General features: G+C 43.7%; 2 protein-coding genes across 2 annotated transcripts; one reads left to right on the top strand and one right to left on the bottom strand.

The window, feature by feature from the left end:
* Nucleotides 1-2,188: 2,188 nt before the first annotated feature.
* On the top strand, nt 2,189-8,295 carry tmem51a (transmembrane protein 51a). The gene is made up of 4 exons (XM_076740119.1): nt 2,189-2,253; nt 2,567-2,801; nt 4,260-4,727; nt 5,324-8,295. The coding sequence occupies exons 3-4, from the start codon at nt 4,309-4,311 to the stop codon at nt 5,730-5,732; spliced, it is 828 nt and encodes a 275-aa protein (XP_076596234.1). The 5' UTR covers nt 2,189-2,253; nt 2,567-2,801; nt 4,260-4,308; the 3' UTR covers nt 5,733-8,295.
* Nucleotides 8,296-8,853: 558 nt separating this feature from the next.
* Nucleotides 8,854-12,042, bottom strand: LOC143327227 (chymotrypsin-like elastase family member 2A). The gene is made up of 6 exons (XM_076741469.1): nt 11,902-12,042; nt 11,531-11,628; nt 10,801-10,923; nt 10,453-10,589; nt 9,265-9,410; nt 8,854-9,042 (listed from the first exon to the last, which is right to left on the bottom strand). Exons 1-6 carry the CDS (start codon nt 12,040-12,042, stop codon nt 8,854-8,856), a joined length of 834 nt encoding a protein of 277 aa, XP_076597584.1.
* Nucleotides 12,043-13,195: the final 1,153 nt, after the last annotated feature.

Below are 13,195 nucleotides of genomic sequence, written 5' to 3'. Positions count from 1 at the left end.
AAGAGAGGGAATATTACAGGTTCCTCCTCTGCTGCATGTTTAAATAGGCAGCTGTTTGCTACATATAGCACATGCATATTTAAAGGTGCTGTGTCTGTCAGGTTGTTTTAGGCTTTTTCTACCCCCCTGGTGGCCAAAACCCCCACAAACTCAAAAGAACAAACACCCCCCGCGACATGATCACTGCTGCTTTAAAGATCAACATTCAACAACTGATCAGTTTGTAAAAAGTGAGAAGGAAGCTGATTGGTCAGACTTGTGGTAGTGCATGGAATTTGTGAATGAGAGGAGCTTTGACGGCATGAGGAAATGATGGAGAGGCTGCAAAGAATGACAACATTACAGGGGAATTTGATAGTAGAAATTCACCATTTGACAAATTGATGAGTACGTTTTGCAGACGCATTCAACCTTACTGACCTCATTTGGAGGACACGTGTGGGTTCCCAGCCTCCACTGTAATGCAAAATAAGTCCATACTAGCACCGATTACTTTTGTTTGCTAATACTGACTCTGCACACTTGACCAATTTCTCAATAGTATTTTGGTGAGTCACTTCAGTTCCTCTGTTTCTTTGCTCTGTGTTGGGCATGTCAACTCAAGCGTCTGTTTCAACCTCTGCGTAATACAGCATGGTGCAACTTCTTCCGCTGACTCACAGCGGATCATTCATTGTGTCAAGATATGGATGACACAGCACCAAATGAGACAACTACCCTCTGGCTAGCAATCCTACCTCACTTAAACCCTTTCTGGTAATCCTGTCTGGCAGTCCACCCACAGTTGGGAAAAATAGAACAGGCAATTCATTATGCGATGGCCCTTTGTACTCAGATATCAGCGGGATGATGTGGGAAGGCGTGCCAGGAAATCTTCCACCTGAGAAATGAACTGAACTACTTATTAGGAAGTCATTCAGTGGAGAAATGCAATTACATGCTCATGTAGCAGCCATAAAACCAAGATCAATAGCTACATGTCAGTGGATGTGGATGGGTTTGCAAGTTGGATATGACAACAAAACCAAGACAGCGGTTCTTTCGTCTGAGTTATGTTTTAGGGAAAGCAACACCGCAGTCGACTGCTAACATGCATTGATCAAAACTGAAGTTACATTGTCCAAATTCTTCACACAGTCAGCAACAGAAGTCTATGTGGACCAAACAGAATCCTTCTTCATTGCTTTTACACAAAATGCATTTTGTGGACCACTTTTTTCGGCATTTCTGCAGCAATCATATATATATATATAAAATAGAAAATCTTAGTTGAATATTTACATTATATTAAATATTTTAACCTTTGCACAATTCTTCAGTCAGCAATCATTCCTTATCCACATATAAAAGATGCCACCCGTGTTGCATGAATTGCTGTATATCTGATTTATTCTAGCTACATGTACTTCAGTCCGGTCAATAAAGTGCAAAGGTGTTATTCTGTAATGAAAGACTGACTGATGTGAAATCATTTACACATCAAAGATCAAGGTCATTTATGTAATGCTTCCTGTTGTTATAGTTTTTTTTTTTATAGGTCAGTATGTAATGAGCGAGTGTATGCTGTCTGAGGGAGAAAAAGCTTTGTGGCTGAACGGTCTTATTTTGAGACATGTAGGAAGTGTTTTGATGGTCTGAGTGAGTTTTGAAGTAACTGTGACAAAAAGTGGTTTCACTGCTGAACAGTGCTTATTAGCAACTGAGAGGAAAACTAATGGCACATATCATACCAAGTTAAGGCTCTGAGGTCATGTTAATCAAGTTTTCTATGTTTTACTGTAGCATTCGTCCTCTGTAGCTGCGGACATATCACTTAATTTGATTACAGGCTGACAGTGATCAAACCAGACTTCCAGATGTAATCACAGCCGGTTCACTGTGGTTCTCTCTCTATCTTCCCTTGTGTGTGTGTGTGTGTGTGTGTGTGTGTGTGTGTGTGTGTGTGTGTGTGTGGTAAAACAGAGGAAACAGACCAAAGCTTAGGAGGAAGACAACCTCCCCAGAGCCCAGAACAACAGGGTGGCCTCATACAAGAGAAACAATGCAGTGAGTGGCCAGGTAGCAACTGGTTTTGTCATTATTATAAAACAGACCAGTCCTCATTCTAGCAGGCCCACACCGCGGAGGACTCTGGGAGAAAGAAGCGGAGAAGTGGAGCCCAGCTGTCCTGGGTGACGTCCAGCATGTAAACGACATACATGCAAGCTCAAACCCACAGACGTCTGGACTGTGAGGTGCGTCCTCGTGGCTGGGGTGAGTGACGGCGAGTAGCTGGGAAATTTACAAAGAGGAAGTAAAGATCTCATCACATCAGAGTGACATATAACGTGTCAGTGTGTACTGATGTTGATAACAGTTGTGAGAGTCACATGTATTATCATGGACGTCAAAAACTTTGTCATAGTCACAGTGAGATTAAACTCAGAAGAGAATTATGCAAGCTGCATGTGAGGACAAAGACGAGCGAGGGGACTGGAAGCTACTGTTAACCACTGCGTGTGTACTTAAGACAAGCAGAGGTAAAACCCCACAAACATCCCCTCACATACTTTCTGTGTCTGTAAAGGCGCGTCCGAGAGTGAAAGGGTTAATGAAACTGGAAGTGAAGCCCTGAGCCCCCTCCCTCCTGCTTCTCCCTGCGCCTCAGCCCGGGCCCATCCGTCTCAGAGGAAAGTTCCTGACCCATAAACGCGATTTGTCACCAAATTATTGCCACAGAAACTCCTGCTGGCACCGGCAACGTTTGAAAAGAAACTCCACGCCTCCCAGCTTTGAGAGGAAGGAGGCCACGCGATGCAGAGGTGAGTGTATTTGGATCGTTTGTATCGCTGAAATGTTCCTAAAAGTTACACAACGGCCGCAGGTCGGAGCGGTGTCGGTGCTGGAAGGTCCTGCTGCGCCGCGTCAGACCCGCCTGGAGTTTAGCAAAACGGACACTGCTGCAGCGTATGCGTCGGTGGAAAACTGTTGTGAGAGTACAGAGAGGGTCCACCCCGACACGTAGATCTCATCATCTACAGTGTGTGAAGCGTTAGAGCCAAGCGAGAGAAGAGCGCAAACAGCTGGCTGCAGAGGAACAGCCATATCCGACTGTGGGGAAAGTCAGCGCAGAGCTGTGTGGAATCAAAGTTTTTACGAGCAGGCATGTTAATGTCTTACTTTGCTGTAAATAAAAAACTGAACTGAATAACTAATCCACACACACACACGTTCATGTGACATCTTCGCAGAAATGTCCCGCAGCTCCTTTGGATTGCATAACTCTAACAGCCTTGTGAGTGATTTTATGTGTGTGTGTGTGTGTCCAGCTGTCATGATGAGCACAAATCAGTCTCATGCCATGCATTCTTTAGTGAGAGGGTAGGCCTGTTCCTGAAGTGGATCTGCTGTACGCTGTCCCCTCTCCCAGCAGGCCCAGGCACGTATGCACGTTTGCTGGTGGTGCTCCTTGGAAAAATCTGTGGTATGAGCGTTTCATGAAGACATTCTTGAATCATCACAGTTGTTATATTTAGACTCCACACTTTTGTTGGGCTTTATTTATAGTTCCCAGCAGCCCTCCTCTACTCTGTGATCAAACGAAGATAAAAAAAAAAAAAATTGGACTGCAGGGTGGTCTTGTGATCAATGGCACATTTTGAGTGAGAGAGATGTTCAAGCCTGCTCATTGTCATTGCATCTCAGAGAATCATGTGACTGCATACATCAGTGAAATGAATGTGAAACTAACTGTTGTCCTTAGTGATGATCAATTCCACAGATCTAACAGATGCAAAAAGAGGTTAGACGGTAATATGGCAAACCTGTGTATTGTACAGCCAGGACATTATTATATCTTGAGGTGCTTCACAGAGACCACAGCTGTCCTTATCTACCCTCGTAATGTGTTGACAGTGGGTAACGAGTGACTTTGAAAGGCAGGTCCTCTGTAAATTTTTACCGTACAGCACACCCATTCAGAGAAGCCGCTCCCACCATTACTGACTAGACTCTCGTAAAGGACAAAACTCTGTGCCAGCATTTGCAGGAATATCTTCACAGATAAGGTTTATTTCCGAACAGGAGAGCTCTGACGGGTGAGACACTTGAGAAACCAGCTGAAGGAGTAAGGGGGGCGATATGGTGTCTGCTCATCTTTTATCTCCACAGAAAGGCCGTGAACGACTGTGTTGAACATTTCCATTTTCCCGCATGTGAATGTTTGATTTTTGTTCTCTTTGTTGGTTCTTGTCCAACCTCGTGTGCTTTCCTCTCGACAGTTGTTGACCTCGCTGGAGCTGGTGTGACTGAAGTTAAGGGACTGACAAGATGCATTCCAGTGGGGACGGACCACCAAGCCCCCTCAGCAGAGGAGGCACTGGCAACAACAACAACAGTCACAACAACAGCAGTGAAAACAGTGGAAACTCAGGTTCGCAGTACGCGCTGTGTGCTCTGGGTGTCGGGCTCGTTGCCCTCGGCATTGTGATGATCGTGTGGAGCGTGGTACCTGCGGACGCGGCCGCTAATAGCAGCAGCAGCAGCAGCAGTTCAGGAGGACAAGGAGATACTTTTGTGCGGAAGAATAAAGCATCCTCCGTGGCGTTTGTGTTGGTGGGCTCTGGGGTGGCCATGCTGCTGCTGTCCTTGTGTCTGGGAATGAGGAACAAGCAGCGGGAGCAGCAGAGGCTCCTGGAGGCCCAGAACCATGGAGAAGTGGCAGCTCGTGTGCAGGAGGAAAGAGAAACGTGAGTCCAACCAGAGCTTTCTAGCTAAACAACATTTAGGATTGAATAACCTTTGGAAACAAGAGGAATAAATCTATTTATTTCCATGGTGACTGTGTTTTTTTTGTTGTTACGTCTGTGATTTGACCCTGTAAATGATCTTGATATTGGGCATGTGAGAAAATTTGCTGGTGGATTATTTAATCTGTGTCTGGCATTCTTCGCTCAGGGGTGTATCACTGACTCCTGGGTGAGACTTGAGTCTTGAAAATTGGCTGCCAAATGTTTTAATCCAAAAATCTGACAAATTATCCAGATTATCCAGTTAGTATCATCCATGTGAGTTTTCTTTTTGATTTACAGACATCATAGCAGTCCATGCTGCTGAGCGGCAGGCTCTCAGGTTTTTAATATTTCCCTCCAGCTTTCCAGTAATGATAGAAAGTGATTTGTGATAAACTTCAATACACTCTACATTTTACATGAAATTTTTGCCAGTAATATATATTCATTATATGTTATCCCCTACTTATTAGCTTCAGTATATGACCTGGCCGTGTACACACAATGGTTCATGCATGTCATTCATATCTCTATGTTTCTATGAATGTCTGCAGTGCTGAGGAACAAGCCCAGCGTTACGCTGTACCCTCCTATGAAGAGGCTGTAGGCAGTGGCCAGTACCCTGTCCGTCAGAGCAACCTCCACCCAAGCACCTCCCAGCTACCTTCCTACGACGACCTGGTCCAAGTCGACGGTGTACAGTATGAATTTGAGGGCTCAGAGGTCACAAGTACTCCATCGCAGCCTGCTCCAGCTTCCAGTGCTCCCGCTGCTGCTGCTGCTTCCACATCAAATCGTAGACCTGGGAAAAATAACCGCAAACTCCTCCCCATCAAGATCCGCAGGATTAAATCAGAAAAGCTGCACATGAAAAACGTTGATAACTCTCAGCCAGCAGCTGGAATGAGTATAGAACCACTTACCCCACCGCCACAGTACGAGGATAAAGTGCCTCCAATTTAAGATCAAGCTAATGGCATTTTAAACAATTTACTGAAATTCCTGGAAATGTCTCTGAGGGGTCTCTTATTGCCTTTTGTGGATCCGGATCTGCCTTGTTCAGCCAAGACTTGCAGGTGACTCTTCTTGCAGAGCTTCCTCAGTGGCACTTTGTTTTAAGTATTAGTTCAAATTCATCACTCGTGCCACATCACTCTGGAGCACTGAACAGAGGAACCTTTTTTTTTTTTTTTTTTTAATTTTTTTATCTTTGGTCTTGCTGGATCTCTGAAACAGACAGACAGTGATGGACATAGTTGCTGGATCCCTTTTTACTGTGACAGATTCTGTCACACTGTGGCACTTTGGGTTTAAAGCACACACCAAATGCATTTCTCCTTCATTTCAGAGTGTTCATGCATTGTCCTTTACCTCTCCTGTGCGCTGACTGTGCACGTGACTTGACATTGGAAGAGAGCATAGGACATCATTGAGCGGTCATTGTGAGGATTTGTGTGCACACTCAAATAGATACGTGCAGGGCACTCATTAGGCCACGTTCACACTGGGAGGCTGTGGATTACTACTGCCAGCGGTTTACCAAATGTAGGCTCCACGGAGAGGGTTGTATGTACTCAGCTGGACTGACCTGATGTGGTATGCTGCACAGAAACCATCCCTCATTGTCAACAATATTGTCTCTCCTGGTCCTCTAGAGCTCTGTGACATATTGGAGACAATATGCTGCCCCCAACATTTCCATGTTAGCTTCTGTTTTGCTGCCTTATGGATAAAACTCTTTATCTGCCTCTTTGAAAAGTTAAAACATGGTACAGGGGTTAAATATTCTTAAGACAGGGTATCTACTGGACAGCGCCATAAGAATCTTCTATTTCTAACAAGATAAAAACAAAGCTTTGTTAACGTTTATCAGCTGCAGCTCTTAGCCACTGGCACGCTCCCAAAACCTAATGGGAAATGTGGTTGTTGAGTACTAATGTGATATGGCTTTTTTTAATTGTAGTTATAATATCCAGGCACTCAGATGTTACCAGTACAGCAGTATGTTTATTTAACAGAAGAGGGAACCTTAGATTTACGTTTCCTTTTCTAAAGACAAATCAAATCCCGTTGTCCTGTACATCGTCTAGCAAACAGCTGCCTCGCTACAGCTAGCAGTGTGTGTGTCTGGAGTCCACCAGCTCTGCGTCCTTAGCTTGCTAAAGGTTAGCTCCTCCTCACTATGAAGTGGTTTACTTTGGCTCTTTGGTGCTTTGTGCTCGTTGATATCACAGAGAGAACGGGAAGGAGCTGTTGTGGAAAAGGTTGTGATGGATTTAATGGCTGAAATTTATATTTAGGTCAATATTTGGTAACTTTTTAAGAGAAATAACTCTCATGGGAGAAACCATTTTCCAGTAAGATGAAGGTCTCTCGTTGAGGAGTGGTAAACTGACTGCAGCTCTGTGTTTGACCTCCAGTTGTTGTCACTAAAGTACAGTTATGTGCCTTTGTGTCTCTCTAAAACATTTCAGAAAGCCTTGTAGGGCTGAACCTGAGCTCTTCCAATGCAGTGTTGCTTTGGCTCTGTGTGAGAGCCTGATGGAAGGAGCCTCTGAATGTCTGAACGCCGTTGCCCTGTAGCCATGGTGAACACTGCTGAGCTGTGAAGGCAGTAGTGTAGTCTTTGCTTCTCTCCGGCCTTGTTTTTGTTCTGACTCGAGATGACCGACATAAAGACTCTTTGACTGTGCAGCTGCGCCATAATAACAGCAACTATTGCTCACTCGCTTGCTCATCACCATTCCTCCTGCCACAGTTTGACTTGCAGCCCGTGCTCACTTCAACGTATGCAGACAGCTCTCAGCCACATTCAGGGAAATATCTTGAGTGCCATCATCATACATTATTTCATTAATACCTGCCTGTTGAAAAACTCTTGTTTCTTCTTCAGGTTAGACTTTATTAGATATGAACAGCTGAAGCTAAATGGAAGGATTTGTTGATTTACTCAGATGTTACAGAGTTGCACAACTAAGTTTTTTCTTTTTTTCCTCTTTTGTTTTGAGAGACGAAAGGCACTTGGCTTCCTAATCCAGATCCACACTGTGCACATTTAGTAAAACTCAGTGTGGTCAATACAGCTCAAAGGCTGTCTGCTGGTCATACTGTATATTGGTCACGCAGAAGGCAACGGTCATTGGGTCACTTCAGGTTTGTTATTGGAGTTCACATCAGCAGCAGTACGTCGACATTTCTCCGACTGTTTTTTGAAGTTGAAGCTTGCCACACGGTGTATTCATTCTTTATTATTATTTTTTTTTCATGTTCAGTGCTGCAGACAAAGTCATTGTACCTCATTTGCAAAGGACCGGTTCACTACATGATGGATTTTATTACTATGTCGTTGAAATGTTTTACATTGATGAAATGCTGAGTGTTTTGATTTCGCAGTCAGTTTCTGTTTTACATAGAAGAGTGCCTGCAACATTTCATTTATTATTGCTTTTTTATTAGTCAAATCTTTATGTCTTTTATATGTACTGTGAAAATGTGCTTTTCTATCATAACTCTTTTTTTCTATTTCTATTTTTCTGAAGCTTGAAAACAACTGTATCTCATGAATATTTTATGAGAAATAAAAGGAAGTATTTGTTAATTATTCAGTGTTTAAGAAGTGTATTTTGCTGTCATTACTGAATAATTGTGAGTATGATTCCATGTCGACCCGTTTGTCGTAATCCCCTGAATATTTTAACATCCATATTTGTTGCTGAATTGTTACTGATCACCAATTCTTCATAAATTTGCAGCTACAGTAGTGAAAGTTGAAGGTGAGTGAAACATCTGGATGCTACCTAGTTTTTAAGGCCTCCTGTGTGGCTGTGATATGGACTTTAGCTTTAACAGACAATGGCTCTGTATTCCACTGATTGCATGGATAAACAGCACTTTTCTTTCACTTTGAAGTAAAAGAATGGGACAAACCATCATAAACTATAGTTGTTGTTATTGCTGACCAAAGCACTTGAATAGCCTCTTTAGTAGTTGGTCATAACCTGCAGAGGACGAGAGAAAACACAATGTTATATTGTACTTCCTGCTTTTGAAAGCCGAGGCTTTTGTTTGCTTTGGGTTGCGTTGTTTATCCTGGCAAGTTAATGGCTAATATTTTTCTCACCGTATTCATCCAGTCGATGTAGGAGCTGACTTGTGTAAAGACGGTAGGCTTCTGGAGGACATTGCAGCCCTCACCAGAACCGAAGCTGACCACGCCATGGACGTCCCAGGAGCCATCGGGGTTCTGGCAATTCAAGGGCCCACCAGAGTCTCCCTGTGGGTAAGCAAGCACACTGTTGGCCAGCAGCTTCTATACAGACATAAGGGGGTATGGCCATACTTTTCCTTTGACACCATTTCAAAGACAATCTCCTTTCCTTGAATCTCCCCAGAGACTTTCACACAGTGCTGGTTGCTAGATGACTTAACCGATTGCTGCAGCTGACCTTTAAATCACAGTAGCATCTTAACAGGACCCTTCCTTGTATGAACTCACATTACACCCGGCAGTGATGCCGTCACCTCCGGCACACACCATCTTGTCTGTGGCTAGGACGCTCCACCAGTCGGGCTGTGAGCAGGTATCGTGGCCAACCACTGGCAGGAGTGCCTGCTGCAGGATGTCAGCCGGAGGACCGCTGGCTTTGGGAAGAAACACACTTGATTCAGGTAAGAAACAAGATTTTCCTTTGAAGGAGGTTCACTTGGGAGACACAGGCAGGGTGCTGGGTGGAGATCATTTTTGCTGTTACAGATGGTGTTCAGAGTATCGAGTTAGATGATGAGTGTACATGGGATGCCTCTTGAGCCACCGAGCTGCAAGAGGGCCACTTTGTTTCGACTGGATTATACTCACTGTTTCTTGACCCAAACCTTATTGAAATGTTATATCCAGCCATCTATGATTGTAAATACCACAACCTCACAGATAGCTATCGTGCTAACAATGTCTCCATTCTGTTACAACATCTGAGCTTAAACACAATTGGGTGGCGCAACAATGTGTAGGCCATAAACTTCCTGTGAAAAACAGGAAGTTCACAGGACAGTCACATATGTCTATATGTTCAAAGTGCTGCAAACTGTACCGTCTGTTAGATTTAATGACATCTGTGCCAAAGGCAGTCTGATGAGCAAAATCAAGTCGGTTAAACTTTTTATCAAACCCAATGAAAATCATGGTTTGTGTTTCTTTTTTATTGATAGGACAAATCAAGCCTATGGGAGGGAACTGTAACAGCAGTGCATGTTCCTTGAAACTAAAGCTATTGTTGTAATAGGATGTGGGTTAAACAATAGTATCTCTAATGTTTACGTGGGTAACCAATTGTAGACTGTGGAATCACTTCTGCTATTGTATTTGAGGGGCAGTTTCATCCACATCGCTTTGCAGAACCACAACAGGTTCCTTTTACATACCATTCCTGTGAACAGATGGTCATAGGTTGGTCATTGGCAGCTGCTGTAGGAAATGAATTCCTACCTAAGGTATGGTTCAGTCTGAGCTCTGCTTATTGAGCAGGCTGGTGGTTAAGGCACATTTTTCTGACCAGTTAATGGTTCTGAAATATTCTCAGCTTTGGCCTCAATATTTGACCTAAATTGACTGACAGGTGCACGGACACTGTGGAAATATGTAATGCAGATTCTCAGTGATTCATACAACTGAGGCGTATTCACTCACTGGAGAGTCGACCCCAGCCAGTGACATAGCAGGGAGCGCCGTGGGGCAGGACGATGTCCAGGTCTGGGAGGCAGGCGGGCATGATTGTGTCAGAGATGGAGACGGGGGAAGACAGCTTGATCAGGGCAATGTCATTACTGCAAAGGGGGAAAAATAGACCTACATTTAGAAACTATGATAAATAAAAACAGAGTTATCCTGTGTTAATGTCTTTCCTACGTCGACTTCTTAATTTCATAAAGATGTCAGGTAACTGATGACTGATGCTCTGCTTACATGTGTTGACCTTCTGCTCTTCACCTGGACTCAGTGGACATATTGAGCTGTGTGGGCAGCTGTTGCTGTTACCGGCTGAGCAGGATGTTGTAGTCCTCATGAGTGATGATTGTAGCTGCCCTCAGAGCTATCGAGCCCTCCTCACTTGTCTTCAGGCTGTGTTTACCCAGCTCCACTCTGTAGTTGTAGCGGTCGCTGTGGGATGGCAGATGACACAGTGTTTCCGTCGGGGGATTGGACAGTACTATTGACTTTCCCGCCTGTGTGTACAGCACTATGATTAAGCTGATGGTGGAATGCAAATGCTTAGCAGTCCTGTAGAGATAATGCATGGTTGTTTGGCTGACCAAACGATTTTTTACTGGCTGTTTGAAATCTCCTACTTTTTGTAAGCAATGTTTCTTCCTGACAACAGACTCTCTTGAATACAGCTTCTCTACATGCCTCCTTCTTTTCTCTGTTCAGTCATGGTGAACATTTTTGCTGATTCTGGAAAACTAGCCTGTTAGCAAACCAAAGGCATCATTTCCTGTTGGGCAAAAGAGTATTTCTTGGCACAGACCTTTGGTTTAGCAAAGCAAATATGACTGCTGTCAGAAACTTGAATCACTACTGAATGTAAATGGATCATGAACAGTAGCGACAACTCCTAAGTACACAATGCATGCATCACCAATTTAACAATCTATTCCTCGTCCAACAACTAATAACCATTAACCACTAGCTGACTACACAACTTTCATGCTGCACTATAAATTTGATCATATTGACAACCTTCCCCCAGCGGCTGAGTTAAGCATACTTGATGCAGTGGGCAGCAGTGAGGACCCAGTCAGAGGAGATGAGGGTGCCTCCACAGACGTGACTCCAGCGCCCACTGCTGTCTGACTGGAGCGAGATCTGAGCAGAGCAGAGCCAAGCAGAGGACAGCATGCATTATTACTCATTAAAATGTCACTCCAGCAACCCACAAATCCATTTCATTCCTCATCCCTGTATACATGTGCTCTGGAGGAGCAATCACAATCAGACGATACCAGACGATTCAGAGAGTAGGTGTGTAAAAACAGCTGTCGTTTTGTCCGTCTGTAGTGGGAAATGAAAGTGCCGTGTTCATGCTGGTCTGTGGTTGTCAGAGTGAAGATGTTTTTGCACATTTAGAGCAGAGCTTACCTGCCAGGGCCAGCTGTGAGGCCTGACATCCTGTCCTGCCACCACCCTGCTCAGCACAGGCGGCAAAGCAGGAAGGCCACATCCGTAGGCTGCGACAAGGTAAGTAACGCATGTTGTGAATTTATGCACCAGACCAGGCATAAAAAAGTAGGTAATTATTTTGTTGTGCAAGTTAAGTTGTGGATTAATTATAGATAAGAATGAAGATCTATGTTCAGTGAAGCTTAAACAATTCCTATTTTCTCAAATAAAATGTGATCATTGGTAGTCTTTGCAAGACAAATATGGGACTGTTCTTCCGAATTACCCTACAGCAGATGAGTTTGAATGAAGTAACTAAAGTGAGAAGAGTGAAAGAGTCCTACAACTAGGGCTTTTAGTCGTGATAATTGTAATATACCACTATAAAGCTAAAACCATGGTCTCATATGAGCTGAAACAAGAGCCTGTCCAACATCAGTGAGCTCTCAACAGACGTTTATTTGCCTCAACCATCCAATGGAAACACACCTAATTCACATATCTGTTGTCAGGTGTCCAGCCACATGTAGTGCAAATTTTAACCAAATTTACAGAAAATCTGTAATGAAAATGTAAAGTAATGCATGTTTCCATCCACTACCGTTATGCAAATATTAGAAGTTAAGCATCTTGAGACAAACAGCTGGTGGCGCTGATTCTCCACCCAGCTGCCATCAAATCGCAGAGGAAGGCAGCGCAATGAGATGACATCATTAAAAGAGCGCAAGTCACACCTCAAGCTGTGGAAGATGACGTGGCCTTAGTGATGGAAATATGACATCTGTGTTTGTTTTATCCAACTGTTTTCTTCTAACAATTATGCAAAATGATCACAGTCAGCTCAAATAATTGCAGTTTAGCAATTATGTAATAATTGTGACAGACCTACTCACCGCCAGCTACCAAAAAAGTGAAAACCACCAGGCTCCTCATGACTGTAGAGTATGTGGTGGAAGCCTAAGTCTTGTCTTAAGAAGAGGCTTGTATTTATACTGTATGTTAGAAACCTCTAACCAGTGTGTAGACCTGGTCCTGGGAAAACCAGCTGACGTGACGAAAGACAAACAAGGGTTTGGAGACTGAGGACACAGCATGTGCTAGGTGATGGGATTTTCCCATCATTACTCCCACTGGAGAACATTGGGTGCTTTTCATTTAAGTATCATTGATAAACCTTAAAAGATGATATATTAGTCAGAATAAAGATAACTGAATATTAAGAATGATCCCTCGGACTCAAGATTCAGCTCTGCTTTATTGCTTTTCATATTTT

The sequence above is a fragment of the Chaetodon auriga genome, chromosome 10 (assembly GCF_051107435.1).
Source record: "Chaetodon auriga isolate fChaAug3 chromosome 10, fChaAug3.hap1, whole genome shotgun sequence".
In the NCBI taxonomy this organism is placed as follows: Eukaryota; Metazoa; Chordata; class Actinopteri; order Chaetodontiformes; family Chaetodontidae; genus Chaetodon; species Chaetodon auriga.
Note: the sequence above shows the minus strand (reverse complement) of the source record. Positions and strands in the feature narration are given on the sequence as shown.